This window comes from Neopsephotus bourkii, unplaced genomic scaffold, assembly GCF_033783945.1.
Source record: "Neopsephotus bourkii isolate Nb327-2 ecotype Australia unplaced genomic scaffold, CSIRO-AGI_Nbou_v1 NB_1735, whole genome shotgun sequence".
Lineage (NCBI taxonomy): Eukaryota > Metazoa > Chordata > Aves > Psittaciformes > Psittacidae > Neopsephotus > Neopsephotus bourkii.
The window spans coordinates 140,271-157,981 of record NW_026902209.1 but is presented as its reverse complement, the minus strand read 5'-3'; the positions used below and the strand labels follow the sequence as shown (position 1 = coordinate 157,981).

General features: G+C 37.0%; 1 protein-coding gene across 1 annotated transcript in view; it reads right to left on the bottom strand.

Annotated features, from left to right (window-relative positions):
- Positions 1–10,292: 10,292 nt before the first annotated feature.
- Positions 10,293–17,711, bottom strand: part of CFAP46 (cilia and flagella associated protein 46) — a 75,302-nt gene continuing 67,883 nt past the window's right edge. Inside the window, exons 51-56 of the mRNA XM_061376770.1 lie at positions 17,463–17,565; positions 15,837–15,949; positions 13,364–13,445; positions 12,615–12,751; positions 12,031–12,117; positions 10,293–11,259 (exon numbers count right to left, since the gene is read on the bottom strand). Coding sequence (XP_061232754.1) covers positions 11,129–11,259; positions 12,031–12,117; positions 12,615–12,751; positions 13,364–13,445; positions 15,837–15,949; positions 17,463–17,565 — 653 coding nt within the window. The 3' untranslated portion in view covers positions 10,293–11,128. The remainder of the gene's footprint in view (positions 11,260–12,030; positions 12,118–12,614; positions 12,752–13,363; positions 13,446–15,836; positions 15,950–17,462; positions 17,566–17,711) is intronic.

Genomic DNA, 17,711 nt, shown 5'->3' with positions numbered 1-17,711 from the left:
TACCACAGATGTATGCAGGGCAAATTTATTCACAGTCTAGATAGAGGAAAAAATACATATTCATTGGCTAAAACCTTTTCTGTTTAAGTTTGACCTCAGTGAAAATGATTATCCAACAAAACAGAGTCATGAACATTAACAATATTTCTCATCTCAATTATTGAGAAATACAATTTGTAAATGATTAGTGAAGATTCTTAGAAAATTTATGATAATGTTCTTTATTATAATACTTTGTATTATAAATTGTACTATTCTTTCTCGTTATTGCATTTATATTGAAGCCTCTTTCCTTTTCTTTGTCACAAAGAGTTAAAATCTCTAAGAGAATTTAAGAGCCTTTCAGTAATTTGGCACATCAGTTTTAGCTCAGCTATTATCTAACTGCATCAAGATATTAATGTAGTCATCTCTCTTTAGTCTCAATGAATTGCTATAAAAATGTCAAACAATTAGATTATATTGGCCAACATAGCCCTGTTTGATTGAGTACGGGTGTAGGCCACGTCCCTTGAATCATACTGACGAAGAAGCAGAAAGGCTGGTAGAACTCCAGTGCAAATTTATTTCAATATACTTACCATTTAGGTTTCTAATGTCAGTACTTGCAATACGAATAACCAAAAAATGCTAAATAGGTGTTTAAGATGGAATAAAAGTCAATGTCATTCAGGACAAATACTAATGAAATCTGTTGGAGTAGAAAAAATAGCTATAAAAAATAGCACAGAAGCCAGTATGCTGGTATTAAACGTAGGCACTGCTCCATTGTACACTTGTGATGATACCAAAACAGCAAAATTAACATCTCTCTGACTCAGATGAATAGTGCTGCTTAAATTCTGTCTCTGCCTGTACCAGGAAATAGAACACATACTTTTGTGCCAGAAAGACAACCTGACAGAGATATCTGGTTACAAATGCCTCAGTGTTGGCTTCCATGCCATTTTGGAAGTTGGTGACTGTGGACTTCCCTTTTTCTGCACGTACAATGCGTGCACCCAGTTGCATTTTCTGCAGTACAATCCATGCACCCTGTCATGGAATACACAGGAATGTACAAGTCCCTACAGATGAAATACCTCTCAACCACCTGGTGTCCACACAAACCACATGTAATTAAAAGATAACAGCCATGCTGTTAACACTTAAAAGCTGAAAACAGTTTCTGTTCCATACATGATAAAAATTGAGTACCTGGTTAAGCTGTTCACCTTTTGTTACAACAGACACATAATAGGCAAAGCATACTGGCAATATATCTGCATGGCATGGTCTTCCTCAGCTGAAGAAGTCTGTTCCCACACCACTCCAGCAAATCTTTATCCATGTGCACCTGTACAAGTCTTTGGTCTTGAGCAGCACTGCAGGAGAAAGCACTCACCTGTGATGTTAAGTTCTAAGGTTACAGCCTGACCATCCTAAACACAAAGGCCCGTTGAGGATCAGATGAACAGTGACATAGAAGGAACTCTAGTAACCTGAACAGTGTAAGGAGTCAAGCAAGTGGCTGCTCCTGGGGCTATCAAAGGACAATCAGCCTGTTGTTGCCCTGGGATGAAACTTAACTGAGATGGGTCAAGAAGAGAAACTCCCTGATCATGTGCACTGCAGACTGAAGGGGGTCATTGCCTACAGAATATAGGATGTAGGGAAAAACAGTTCTGGAGTTTCAAAATCTAGTATGAGATGGTTTAAGGTGCTTGTGGGAATTGATGAGACTTAAGGGATGTTTAGTGGAAAGACTAATGCTGGGGAATAGGTGGGCTCAAGATGCAGCAGGTGAAGGGAGATGGAGGGAAAACAGGCTAAAGGAGGATGATTGCATATAAACAGGCTGCTATGTTGTATGATGTCTGACTTGAGACCTGCACCTAATAACCACAATCTATTCTACCTTCTAATTAATCTCACTTCTAACTATATTCTCTGTGTGTATGCACTCTGTTCAGAGAGGGCATATGTGAACATGAATAAGCTTCCACTTGCTAAGGTAAGCTTGTGAGTAGCCAGTGAGTAGGAAAAAAATCTTGAGTACCTGCAACTGGAGTAGGGACATGGACATCCAGGGCTTTTATATTTGTGTGCTGGCAACTGGGGAGATTACATACTGCATAGACTGAGAAACAGCAACTAAACTTTGATCTGACTCATGTATCTGGGTTGCAGGGAACAGCTCACCAGCAGGAATAGCTCGGAGACAGGGACCAGGCAAGAATGTGTAATGGAATACAATAGCAAGGCTCAAAATGAGACTAAAGTGTCAGGAAAAAATATTTCCATTTACTTTCATGAGACATAAAAGTAGTGGCTGGATGCGTATGTATATGACAATGAGGGCACCAGTTTACGTTTCTTAAGACATTGAGGCTGATGCTTTAGGAGGCCACTAATGCAGGCAGGAAAAACTGAATTCGTTTCTTTCTTGAACAATCATTCCATGGCACTCTAGCGAAGGCAGTGAAGGCCGTCCAGGGTTGGGAATTTGGGAAGTATTACTGTGCTGAATGTGAATAACTCTGCATGGAAAAAATGGCACTTCTCTCTCGAAACCCATTCTGAACTGTCATTGCATTATTTCCATGTGGATATTACAGACTGGGTAGGTGAGAGCTCCTACAAGAGTCAGATATTTTGTTGTATCTTTCTACCAATTATTAGTCAGTGATGAAGACAACAGTGTGACTTCTAAGTAACATCGGGTCCTGATTCAGTGACCATGTCTGAAATAGTTTTTCCTTTATTAAATAGTATGACAATATTGTGCTTATGGCTACACATAATTTAGCTGCTATTCACTGTCAGGATTAACAACATGAGTACAGATAGCCATCTCTGTACGTCAGGGGCAGCACACTTCATACTTATATTCTGTAAGCTACTTCAAGATTTACAGGTCCAGATAAATTCTGAGGACGTGGCAGGCCTACAGATATTTTTGGAAATCTGTTCTTTTCTTCCAGCAGAAACTCATAGTTAATTCTCTGACAGTGCAGTGACAGGGAATTAATAAGTACCTGTCACATCGGTAGAACAGACTGTACTGGCTGCTCCAAGAACGCAGAGAACTTCGGCAGACAACCTCATCAATACTAGAACTAGGGCAGGATACTAAACTAGGTTGGGAGACAGTTGACTAGTTCCATGAATGGCACAATGAGTCCTGTTAAAAGTCACAAAAGATGCGTATCTCCCTGCAGTGGCCTCTGTTTCAGTTGTGAGCTGGTTTCCTGTGTATGCTGTTACAGTGGAACAGCTTGATGTACCCCCTGTGTGATCCTGTGTAGCTTGGTTAATATACCCAGAACAGCAGCTCCTAGCTTGCCTTGCTGTATTGTGGACCCTGTTTACGTGAACACAGGTGCCAGCAGTGGAACTGGCTTTGGTCCTTGTGGTGCAAACCCTTGTTTCAGTAGTTGAAAGTAAGTGGAAAGAGGTGATCCTGTCCCTCTACTCTGCTCTCATGAGACCCCTTTTGGAGTACTGTGTACAGTTCTGGTGTCCTCTACATAAGGACATGGAGCTGTTGGAACAAGTCCAGAGGAGGCCACGAGGATGATCAGGGGACTGGAGCACCTCCTGTATGAAGACAGGCTGAGAAAGTTGGGGCTGTTCAGCCTGGAGAAGGCTGCTTGGAGACCTCAGAGCAGCTTCCAGTATCTGAAGGGGGCCTATGAGGATGCCGGAGAGGGACTCTTCATTAGGGACTGTAGGGATAGGACAAGGGGTAATGGGTTAAAACTGAAACAGGGGAAAGTCAGGTTACATGTAAGGAAGAAGTTCTTTACTGATGGTGAGGCACTGGCAGAGGTTGCCCAAAGAAGTGGTGAATGCTCCATCCCTGGTGGTGGTCAAGGCCAGATTGGACAGAGCCTTGGGTGACATCGTCTTGTGTGACCATGGCAGGGAGCTGGAACTCGATGATCTCAAGGTCCTTTCCAACCTAAATCATTCTACGATTCTATGATATTATATCTGCTCTGAGCAGACTAAATAATCCCAAACTTTTTTCTCCCTGCATTCCTATTCTCTTCCAGCTCTATCTGCAATTCCATTGTCACTGTCCGCTCATCAAGTTCACTTTGTACTCATGAGATTGTTCTCCATGCCATCCAATAGCAGTTTTCCAAATTACCACTTCCAGCTTACAATAGGAAACCCTTTTCCTCTACTGACTGACTATGTTCATGCCTTTGTTGTGCTATTCAAAACAAAGTGTGAGCAGTGGTCTCTCACTTAAAATCTTGGCACTAAACGGAAAAAGATGACAGAGAATAGCAGTGTGGACACTGGCACTGCGATAGGATTAGTAAGTATGACCTAATACCCACTAATCAGCCAGATAGTAAAACACCCATAATATATAATGTTTTCATAAGGAAGTCAGCACAGCTTATGATTGTCCAGGGAAATTACCAGCTGCATGTTTGAAAAACCCACGTTTTGGGGTTTTTTTACTGTAACTCTCCCTGCAGTGCAGCTACTCTGGAATTCTTTCACAATTGATGTCCTTGTGCAAAATTAAGAAAAAAAAAAAATTTTAGACAATAATGGACCTAATTCAGTTTACTTCAGTGTTCTTACTGAATATCAGTGTACTTGTAGCAAGGAAAAGTTATGTCAACTCTTGAATTATTGAATATGTGTACAGTAAGCCCACAAAAATGGTCTGAACCGTTCATTCTGGTAAGAAACTTATCTTGTGACAGTAACTTTACTTCCCTTAAAAAATAAAGTCACTGAGGGAAATACAGAACATTATAAAAATATTTTCAGATGTATGTTCAGAAAATAAACACTATTTCCTCATTAGTGCAGCTCCCTTGGAGATTCCTGGAAAAGCTGATCCTCTTTGTGGATAGCTAGCTTCTCCTAATAATTTCCAACGGTAAACGGGTAGTATGAGACCATTAAGGTCTCAAACATTCAGTTACGGGTAAGAAGGGAGTACTGGAGCTCTGTAAGGATCTCATTTTCAGTTTCACCTTGCCAGTTTTCACCCTCTTCTGCCATCATGTGTTAAGCTGAAGCATTATATGAAATAAAGGAAAAATAAATTACAGTAGTAATTTGGTGATAAATACCTCCCTAAATATTTCCCATACTAATGGACACTACCACCAAACTGAAAAGCTAAGTGAAAAGAGAAGGATGTTGTGTTTGAAAATTTTAAGAAAGATAGTCAAATGTACCTAATTTCTATTAACAACATCTTCAGTTGCTGATGGTGACAGAAAACATTAAGGCTTAAGATTATTATTATTGAAGACTATTTCCCTTTTTATTTATTGTATCTTCTTAGCTTAAGACATTGGTCTTTATTTCTGAAAGGTGTCTTTATGTTGTTGGCTTCAACTGTATTGAACTCTGACTTACTACACATACACTCTCCTAGCAGTGGAAGAATACATTCCACAGTAGATGTACTACTCTGATTACAATGTTTATTTTTATATCTTTAAAAATATACACATAGATAATAACAGGTAACAAGGTTCGGATTTCAGGGAGTATTTTAAGTGGTATTTTACATACCAGCAACACTGTTAGCATACCATATGGCACTTTTGTGAGAATGGGATCAAAAATTATTCCTCATACCATAGGACTTAAGCAACCCTCTGGACACCTGTGATTTGTTGTTTTCTCTCTTCTCATACTTCAGTGAAGACTTTTGTGACTACTGTACCTACTAGGTTTGCAAGAGAGCACCCACATTCTGCTCTCTGCAACAGAAATACTTTATCTACTCATTCATTACCTGAGTAATGACTCGGGACTTCCAGTCTGGTAAATATTTCAGGGCACATAAACGTGCCTTCAGTTTTAACTTGACCACATTCTGAAAATCCATGCTAGTAACTGTTACTGTATCTACATAAAGACACTTCAGTTGGAGGCATGAATTAATACCTGAGAGGTGCTTTAAAATGTTCTTCCTTGTGTCTTTACAGCCATTGAGCTGGTCTTTCATTTACAACATATAGGGATTTGTATTCATATTAGTGGTTGGCTCCCCTCTGACATCATATTCCTGGATAGCTTTCAGGTCAGACAGGGTGCCAAAGCAGAGGTCTTTAGCAGGTTGTAACATCATTAAATTAGTGTTCAAACTCAGATGAATGGCCTTAAATAGTATGTATCTTTACAACAATCTCAAATCTGCTCTGATTTCCCTGCCTACAAATACCCACAGCCATCAGCTGCTAAGTGCTGGCATCTGCTTTACCACATCCCTTTGTAAAATGGGCTGAAAGACTTACTGAGAGAACAGCTACCCTAACTGTGGAGAGAGGAGCAGGTGCAAGGGTAAATCCTGCAATTATGGCTTATGGCAGTTGAATTTTAGAGCAGTTACACCTGAGACTAATGACAGAGCTTCTTTTTGTTTTGTTTTTTTTTTTTTCTTTTTTGTTTGATCATTTTGTAGCAAACTTGCTGCAGTTCTTCCCTGCAGCGCATTCTGAACTACACACTTCCCTTGGACAGCTACCGCCTAGTCAAATTATATTCTTGTCCTAGAATATTATCAATAAATTCACCGTGATTTTTTTTCTTCTCACATTTTTTAGATTACATACATTTTAGCTGACCAATTCTTTTCATGGTCAAATATATTACAAAATGTCATTTCTGTTATAAAAGCTAATTGATAATGTGATTTGTTATGTTGCTGAGACATAATTCAGAAAGTTATTTTAAAGCCGTTGATACATGGAATAGCACTAACTCTTTAATATTTCTTGTATGAATGGATACAGTACAAGGGAACGATGTGGTGCCATGTAGATGAAATATTTTCAGAAGCTTTTATTCTTGTTGTTTGGGCTCGTGCCAATGTCTTTCTAGGAGAGAGCTCATATGTCCTAAGCTATATCTACTGTAATTTATTCCTTGGTCATTAGTTAGTAGGATTTTTTTCCTCCAAGTTGCTGAACAATATATAATACTTCGAAAATTAGGAGCTCACAGTCAAATAAATGGAGAACATTCTCTAAAGTATGCCTCCAAAAAATAGAAAAATATTTTTTATTTAGTGATCTTTTTATTATTATCTTGCTTAACATAATAAAAAGAATTTATCACTCTTTGCGAGACCTGGCTGGAGTACTGCATCCAGTTCAGAGGCCCTAGTACAAGAAACACGTGGACCTGCTAGAACAGGTCCAACTCAAGCCATTCTGTGATTCTATTTATGTAATATTAATCCTAGGACTTGCCTATTTGAATTTGCTATTTGTATGTACTTAATGAAGGGTTTAAAATACTCATGTCAGTATTTCATCACTATTATTCCCATTGCAGTTATTAGGGAGTATTTTTTTTCTACAAAATCTTATATGAATCAAGTCTTAATTCCATTTTTGTATCTGTAGCTAGAAAATTTGGTCCATTCAATTCATATTCAGTGTTTAAGGAAGACCTTCAGCATGGCACCTTGTATATGACTACACTATCACTTACCTTTACCTTAAGACAAGGATCCTCTTGGGTGGTCTCATATATTAGGCCACTACGAGATAAACGTACCCCTCTCTGCTCCTTCTGTGCTGCACACAGACTGTCACCATCTATAGCTTCACTCTGTGGGGAGAAAGCTTGCTATTGTTAGTCCAGATAATTTGCTATAAGAGCACCTCACATCTTTGGGGGTTTGGGTATTTTTTGGGGGGGGGGTGGGGGAGAATGTTGGGGTTTTTTTTAATTTGATTTTGTTTTGATTTCAAGCCTCGACGTGAACAGGCACAATGTTTATGCAGATCTTTGCAGTCTGTTTGAGATCTGGCATGTTTTTCGTTCCATTAGCACAGAAGACATTTGAGAAACTTCCTATTTTTCTCTCTCTCCTAATTCTAGACCCCGCATGAGTGGGTGCTGCCTTATAATTCCCAGCTGATAGCCAAATGACTCAACAATAAATGGAAACATTTCAATTTGGTCTATGAATAAGCTCTGAACTATCTATCTGTCTGTCATGTACCATTTCTTGGAACAGAGTTGTTACACCTTAAAATTCTTAAGTGAGAACTATTACATTTCTGCAAAAACTTCTAAATTGTGGAAAATGTTTGTGTGTGTCACAAAGATGCTTTTTAAATGCAGAGACTCATTAGGCATATTACAGTGCATTTATCATTAACTAAGTGGGGTCTGGTTATGTTTCCTAATTAAAACTCATGTCTTGCTCACAGAGGAGCCCTACTGCCTAAACTTTCAATCACAATCTGAGGAATATCAGGAAAAAAAAAAAGCTTTAATTTCTTTATTCAAATCAGGTTCTGAAACACAATTTTTCTGCAGTATTCCTTCTCAATCTTCCTTTGTTCAGTTCCTTCATAATTACTGTCTTTAACAGATAAACATACTGAACTCTAAAACTACATCACCTGAGCTGCTGTATCCTTTCTCTGTCTAAGCAGCAGGCTCTTCTCCTTTATTAAATTGTCATTGTAAATTTTAAAGAAATATAAAATATATTAATTCTTCCATGCCCCTCTTTTTTTTGAAATCATTCCAAATTCTACTACATATCTTTTCCTGAAGTGACTCTTTACATTTGTATGATCACGACACTGCTCATCGCTACAAACATGTAATGGAAAAGAAGATATTATTTCTGGTACTAATTCCTGAAGAAATGAACTAGATGTCTTCTTATGTCACAGAATGCATATCCACTGTCACCTAAAGTATAGTTTATCATCTACTCATGTAGTCCTACTCCTATTAATGATTTTACTGAGTGGTATTTAGCACAGTAATATAGAGAATACTCTCCTAATACCCCAGGCAATATGGTTATGACCACATTTCATGGCCCTAAGTCACTTATTTTTTTATTGCCTCAGAAATGCCAATCAGACATACGTAATTATGCATGCCATCCACTTTTATTATACCTACCCAGTATACATTGCCTATTTGCAGGTATTCTACCACAGTTTCTCGGATTAGTGTTTCCAGTATCTTAGTTGCAACAAGTAAAGCTTGCAGGTCTAAAGTTTCCTGGATAAGGCCATAACTCCTTATCAATGCTTTCTCATCAAGTAGTGCTGTCAGACTGCAAAGAAATTTTTAGTCATACTCATTCATCTTTCTGACAGAGGTTGTTGCAATGTACTTAGGGCTAAAGTATCTAATACAAATGGGAATATTTTTGGAAAAAAAACACTTTTGTAGATTAAGTAAGTTATTTCCATCAGTTTCAGAAATAAAAGCACAGTAGCAAACTACTGAATAAGCCCACTGTACCTGGGTATCAATGGTTTTTCTAACCTTTACAATCTTGCAGTTTTTATCCTGGATTGTTCTCATTATACACCACTATAATTTCTAAAGCACAAAACTTTTCTGACTTGACTATTTTTGAAATCTCTTATTTCAAGAAGATGGAAGTTAGTACAAACTAGTGAAAACTGTCACATAGCAAGGCAGACAAGGCTTCATGATTCCTCTTGAATATGCTGTTTTTTAAAGCCTTTCACATTACAGAAGAAGAGACAGCACTAGAAAGATGTCATTCCAGGTAAGAAAAGTGATGAACAGCAAAGAAATACAGTTTCACAGCAATCAATGTGTTGGAGAATAATGTGGAAACTAACCTAGGAAATAATTAAAACATTAACAATATAGTGGACATTTGCTTCATTCAAGAGAAATTGCTTCCACAAACTCAGAAATACTTGAGGTTTCCAAACACCATGCCTGAGAATTTAAAAATGTAGCTGTGTAACAGTGATGTAGTGAAAAGGTACCTGGGAATATCTAAACAGAAACAAACAAATAAATGTGAGAATGTGGGGAAAGGGACTCATGCCAGCATCTGGTGAAACGTGACAAGTTCCGGACTTGAAAATATCTTACACTTAATCCTTAATTTTCAGGCTGGATAACTTAAGTACAGTCTAGGATCCCTTCTTTACTTAATTTGTATTGTTACTCAATGCCCAGACACATGCCATAAAAAAATATGTATCCCCTATGTCTAAACAAAGAAGAAAATGACATATAAAGGGAATAAAAATAATGCATGTTATGGAACACAGTTTGACAGAGCAGTTCATATAAGGTTATCTAATTAAATTGTAAAAGCACGGGGGAATGAAGCACAAAATTCTTATTCTACTGTGTGAATAAAAGAAAGTATTTTGCATGTCATGATTTTGTAATTATGGTCTATATAGGCCTATAAATCTTACCAGGTTTTAATTAACTATAGCACAGCAGGTAGCCAAGAACAGTGTCTTTTCAGTGCCATTTTAATGATCTATCAGGCACACAAAAAAAGTGTATCACAGGAAACAGACATTACCATTTTATTGGGGGGGGGGGAAGAGGAGACTCTTAAAATGGTTTTCATTGCAATAGTGATCATAGCTTCATATTTTCCACAAATGCCCAGTTATTTTACTTCTATTTCTACTGTTACCATTACAAATACAGCTTTAAAGTATGTATTTTAAAAGTGCATTGTTGATTAACAGAGCATGTTACAAAATCCATACAAGTAATAACCTTATTTGGGATTTTGGAATAAGGTAATAAATTTTCATATGTTATTCAGGAAAACTACAGGAAAATAAAGAAGGTGAAACTTATTAAACATATTATTTAATATGACATTGTTTTCTAATTAACCTGCAACTACCACTATGTAAGAAGTTAAAAATCAATTCAAGTAAGATAATGTTAGTTGGCACATTTTCAAGCTGTGCTCCTGTTAAATCTTTCATGTAAGAACAAAATACATCAAGGAAAAGTTTTTGCAAATGAAAGTACTGACAACAATACATTTCAATTCCATTCATGCATCAGTGCCCAAAAATACCTGCCTAATTTCCTTTAAGATGTGTTGGTACTCACCAAATTCTCCTAGGAATTCATTGAGTTCAGAGTACTAACTGAAATCTCTCAAATCTATGTATTTTATATTTTTCTGACAATTTTTCTAATATCAAACTGTTTACATCCAAAATTTAAATCAGTCTATCAGCAAAATGTACTTTTCTTATTTTAAGCTCACCTCTCCTTAGGCCATATAGAATAAAGCATCTACTACACCTTTAAATGCTAATTTTGCCCTGTGCAGAGTGAAGTGGCATTCCCAGAAAGAAAAGTCTGACACAAATTACGTAATAATTATATTGGGTAAACCATATAGCACACAATTGAAAAAGGATGGATGAGTTGCAGGAAGACTTGAGGAAGTGGTCTGATCTTCTGCTTTGTCTCTAGGGGATCTGTGAGAATCCACTTCCACTATAAAAATATTTAAAAAAACATTATTTCTGAATACAACTGCAGTGATTTATCACATCTTCTCTTTCGCTAATATTTGTGGCTCTCTTACATTTTTTTGTAATATTAATAACTGCCACTATATCCAACAAGCATTTTCTTAAAAAAAACAACCAAACCAACCCAAACCATAAAACTAAGCAACATTTCTGACTTGAGCTCTCTCCCTCTTCAATTCTATGGCAGTGTAAGTTATAACTAAAATTTATTGCATTTACCCTTAAGAGGTAAGTCCCATACAATGAAAAATAGCTACATAATTTTATAAACAATATATTACAAGTTGTTTTATTCAAAAATCCTTCTCCCCTCTCCAACAGCATGCCAGGTGGAATTTCATATATATAGTGTGCCCTTTACAATGCAGACTGCCTAGTCATTGCAGATTCAACGGATCTTTTTGCAGTCTATAATCCATACCATTTATATTCTTCATGTCATGCTCCTGATAACTTTTCAGTCACACTACTTCATTTTATAACATTTTAGCGGAGTGTAAATTTTAGCTTTTGGTCAGCTATGACAAAGACTCCTTCCAAATTTTATATATGTAAATACAGAGACTCCAATTATAATATTGTATCAGTCGTCTTCCCAGCCACAATTCCTGTAAGATGTGTCAGGAAAGATTGTCACAGCTCATCCGAAAGATTTCATCTGTATCACTGAACTACCCATAGATCTAGTTAAGATGCACAGGCAGTCTTCTCTACGAAGTCTGTTAATTCTTACTTTCAATGGAATCTCTTTCTCTGTTAATCTTCCTCGTTTGAAGGCTATGGACTGTCTGCCCAGTTGTTCTAGCAATGCTCAACAAATCTGGAAAAAAAATAATTGATAGCTTCTGTGAGTATCCAATTAACATTTTGAAGACAAGAAAATACAAACCATAGAGCCTGGTGTCTCTACATTTAAAACTTCACTAAATCTGTAAAGGTATCCTGTTTCATTATCTATCTCTGAAGATGTAAGTTATCTGTAGCTTTTGTTTTCCCCATAGTTTATGTAACTCCAGGGTGCAAAGTCCTAGGGCACTGCTTCTCACCGTAGAAATCCTATTCTTACCATACGACCACAAACAAATTCCCCACTAAAACTATTCAAGTAGGTTACTGTTCTGTTTGAAAGATCAACCTGTCAAGAACATGGTGGCTCATGCAGGCAGATTACCTCCTACAGAAACTCCAGACAAAATTTGGTGAGGGGCAAAGGAAGAGGAGAGATAGGAGATGAGTAGATACACATGCTCCATGAGTGCATGCATACAAATGTCGGAAATAATATACCTGCAAATGAAGCCGAATACAAATACTTACTCTCAGACAATATCTCTAGCCTTTCTGCATTCTCTTGCAAGGTAGTGTACCACTGGTTGGCTATTATAGAACGAACACCAGTAAGGCTTAGAAGCATGGCTGACTCCGTTGGTCTCTCTATCGCAATACGTAGACAACTAAAGAAAAAAAGTCTGAGATCACTAAACTAAAAATGGAAGTAATATATTAAAAAATGTAACTAAATGTACAATGCTTTTTAATAGAAGGGGAAAGGGCACGATGGACTGCATTTTCTTGTATGCTGAGCATAAAGCTTTTTCAAATATTCATACAGCACATTAAATTTAATACAAAAAAATTAGGCAACTTCCACCTACATCTTTTCATGATGCGGTTTCACCATGTGATTGTCCCTGTCATGTTACTGCTCTGGACTAGTTGAAGGAATTGTATTTTGTTTTGGTCTAGGAAATGGCTGTTTGGGGAAGGTGGAAAAGTAAAAAGTATTAGTAAAAAGTATTAAAAAGTAAACCACCAGGAGGTTGTTTAAACACTCGGAGACCTGCATAATTACATCTGTAGAGGTGTGTATAATGTATTCTGCACAAAAATAATTTTAACTCACACATTGTTGCATTGATTAAACAGCATTTTTAGAGAGGTGAAGATATAAGCGCTTCTCCTTGGAGAAGTAAATGAAAAAATTTGCAATTTATAATTTTAACTTTCCTTTGCAATAAAAATAACCTGCCTTGTTGTGAGCTTTACAGAAATAAACTTTATTCTACCTTTTGTGGATATCAGAGTTTGTAATTCTTTGATGACTTTTCTTGGATCGCACCAGATCTAGAAGTATCATCAAATGGCATTCTGGAAAAAATAGTATGCTATAGCAGTGGTATTTGCACTAATAATAATGCCCAGCATAATCAATATAAGTAAATCAGACCTTTCATAAGTTAATGACTTTCTTAGACACAGCCTAAACAATATAAAATTTATATATTTCAGCCAAAATTGTCAATTATTACATAAAATAACACTAATAAAGTAATCCTAATATTACTTGATGTAGCTTTAATACACTTTTCCACATTGTTCTGCAGATTGCTTTCCTATGCCACCTTAGTACAATTAATAATGAAGTCCTTATTACAGGCTAATGTCCTATATAACTGAACCCTGTAGTTATAAAATCTTGTTAGAGGTTATAGTATGGAGGTATGGAAATGTTATCCATCGTAGCTCCTTTATGGAAGTTAGGACCAAGTAACACCTCAAGCATTCCTTATTTTCCTTAAAAGCCACCAGTGAAATAACTTAGAATACTCTTAGAATTAAAAGCTTTCCCTACTGATTTGCTGAAGCTTAGACCTGTTACTTATTCTCCTAACCTAAGCAGATGAGAAGCAAATTACCTTTCTGCTTGGAAAGCCTTTTACATACTTAAGAACTATTACCATGTCTCCCCTCAATATGTTAATCTTTCTTCCTAAAGTATGTTTTATATGTATATATACATATGACCGCACATACATATTTATTAATAAAATGATGCATGCTAATCTGTGGCATAGACTTCTAATCATTCTTAAAGTCTTCCACCGTTAACTTATTCTATTTGGACAATATTCTTCTCCAGTTGACAACTTTGTGAAACTAAGTAGAGGGGGGGATAATTTCATATATCTTGAAAATGATACTCCTTTATAGTTAACCCTATACAGAGTTTAGGGTTTGGTTTATTTTTCCCTAGCAATATGATGTTTAATTTGTGATACATCTCTCGACTCTATTCTGTAATTCTGCCCCTTAAGCAGCAATCCCCTAATTTATTCATGTTTAACGGATTATTTCTGCTTAAGCGTAACACCTCCCTCCAGCCTTTCCTGAATTACCCCCTGCTAATTATCACCATAAAATAAGGTTATTTACATTCTAATCCTGCATTTCAGGAGCTGCTGAGCCACCTCACTCTCCTCATATCCTGATTCAGCAATGTTACATTCTATTTCATCATGTAAATGACCAACAACAATACTTAATAACATTGGGTCCAGGGTAGACCCTCAGAAACCTCAGACATGGTTCACTGTTATTAATAAAAGTACTTTTAACATAAAGATTGGCTCTACAATAGATTCAAACTCAGCCTGCAAGACAACAGTAACTTTATCAGCTAACAAGTGAAGCTGTGTAGGTAGTCAGAAAACAAAACAATCCTTTGAGAACTAAAATAAATTAATTTCAAATTAGTTAATTCTCCATTAAAGGGAATAAGATGCACTGGAAAATCAATTCTGGCATATTTTAAGAGCAGGGCACAAGGTGAGGATTAACAAGGAGCTCAGGAATGTTCCAAAAGTTGTGAGATCTGTAATTATCTGGTCTACAGACACCTGAACCTTCAAATTAAGGAGTGACCAATATATGTAAGAAGACTTATTTCTTATTGATTTCCAGTAAATAAGTATATTTACATATACATGTTTAAATCACTTTGAAACATCAATGCTTTCTGATGAACCTTCCTGTTGCTTTGCAGGGCTTCACAATGTGATGTGTATTGTCCTCCTCCATTTTACATCTCAACACAATATAGCAATACAGCAATTCAGCTAGCCTGACAAATTCAGCACAACTCCAAAGTTGAGCTTCCTCCAGACATGTAAGGGGAACAGGAGCAGAAAGGAAGATTGTGAATAAAAAAAACCAGTCCTGAATCTAAGCATTATGCTACAACACCAGAAAGACTAAATAGTTGTGAAGCAGAGAAAATAAAAAACAACCACCCTTCTCAGAGTCTACAACTGCTCCATAATAACAGAGTAATCATTCAGTATTAACCCAGTATTGACAGACAATTCTGCTTTGCCTGGGTGGAGACTGAGGAATTTTGTTGAAGGCGTACTGCAGAGGTTGCTCTTCACAGTAAAAAACAGTTCGTTGCCAAAAATTAAATTTAACAGAAAAGGAGAACAGAAATGGGAAAACCATTAGGTAATGACTCAATTTTTGCCACTTAAATTCTAACATGTGGAAGTGCAGAAGGACTAAACTGACTTGTGTGGGATAACAAGCAAGCTGTGCAAGAGAATACAATCTACAAAATGCAGGGTTTTCTGGATTAAAACCCTGGATCTTGAAAAAAGCCCTTAAATGCCAACATCAATACCATGATAATGATACAGTATGAAATAAACCCAACTGGGAACAAAAGGTGGTGCAATTAGGAAATATTTTTAAGTTTGCTTATCTTACTTGGGATATTCATAGCAACCAGTCTGTTGAGTAAAATGTGAGACATGAATCTCTCCATTCCATAGAACAGAAATGCACTGCAGTTTGTCAGCAGCTGCTCCCATTCAGCTTGGCTGAAAGAAAGAAGAAAGAAAGGAAGCTACTTTTGCAGAACTATTGTACAAGAGTATTTTTCAGAAATTATCCAGAACAAACACTTCACCATTATTTAATCCAGAAATATTAATAAGAAAAGTCAGCATGCAAAGCAAGGAGACAGAAAAGACTGCAGAATTCTATGGAAAGTGCAATAACTCATATAGATTATTAGTAACGATTATTTTAATGCAGAGGCATACTTACTAACATCTCATAGTAAACAAGAGGCACAGTGTATGTTTTGATAAATACTAGAGTCTCCTTAAACCCCCCAGTTCTATGGCTTTGAAATAACAGCATTTAGCCTAACATTCAATGGGAATATTCATGAATGCATCCATCAGGATATGAAAGAAATAGGTTTCAAAAAGAGATGCTACTAATCAGCTTGCTGGCAGCAAACCCCATGCAATTTGATAGTAGGTAACAACCTTTGCTATGAAGAAATACTAGAATGATTTTACTTCAGTAGAGCTTTCAAAAGACTGATTAAACTAGCATTTATAAAGGAAGGTCCAGTCATGACTGCGTTAACACAGGACTCGACCTCCTGGGATCCCTTTTATCCTTCTATTGCTATGATAATAGAATCATAGAATACTTAGGGTTGGAAAGGACCTTAAGATCATCAAGTTCCAACCCCCCTCTACCATGGGCAGGGACACTTCCCACTAAACCATGTCACCCAAGGCTCTTTCCAACCTGGCCTTAAACACTGCCAGGGATGCAGCACCTACCACTTCTTTGGGCAACCTGTGCCAGTGCCTCACCACCCTCACTGTAAAGAACTTATTCCTTACATATAACCTGAACTTCCCCTGTTTTAGTTGAAACCAATTCTCCTTGTCCTATCGCTACAGTCTCTGACAAAGAGTCCCTCTCCAGGATCCTTGTAGACCCCTTCAGATACTGGAAGCTGCTCTGAGGTCTCCACGCAGCCTTCTCTTCTCCAGGCTGAACAGCCCCAACTTTCTCAGCCTATCTTCATACAGGAGGTGCTCCAGTCCCCTGATCATCCTCGTGGCCTCCTCTGGACTTGTTCCAACAGTTCCATGTCCTTCTTATGTTAAGGACACCAGAACTGCACAGCTGACTCAATGTGCTTGTCGATGCTACAGGTTTTAATACTGGGATTTAAAAACAGTTATGAACAAAGCCAGAAATTACATTTATGCTTACGTATCATATTCATCAAAGACGGCACCAGTAGAATTTTTGTTAAAATTGGATTATCTTGGATTATCTACATATATAGCAACTTTGATGCAACCAATCTGGCTAAGTCACTTTGTGGCATGGTTTTTCAGATCCCTAAAATATTCAGTCTACAAATCTAAATATATGTTTGAGACAAAGACAATGGTTACCTATGCATTTATCACCTCAGGAAAAAGTGACCTGATTTTATGACTGAAGCTTCTGGGTATAGGCACAATTTAAAAAAAAGACACATGGATAAAACATGAAAGCTGATATAATATTACAAACCTTGGAATGTGTATGCTGCCAATAACTCCTTCCCACTGCTGTGTAAATAGGTCATGGTATTTTTCTAGGATTTCCTTTATTTTTAGGGAAGGACTTAAAGCTTCTGTAACACAAAATTTCATTATTATATGCTTACCATGCTACAAAGGATGCTAATCTTAATTTCAGCAATTCTGAAATGACAATTCCGGGGTTTTTAGGCCATCATCAGAACTTCAGTTTTTTTGAAGCTTAAGCCCGTCTTGTAAT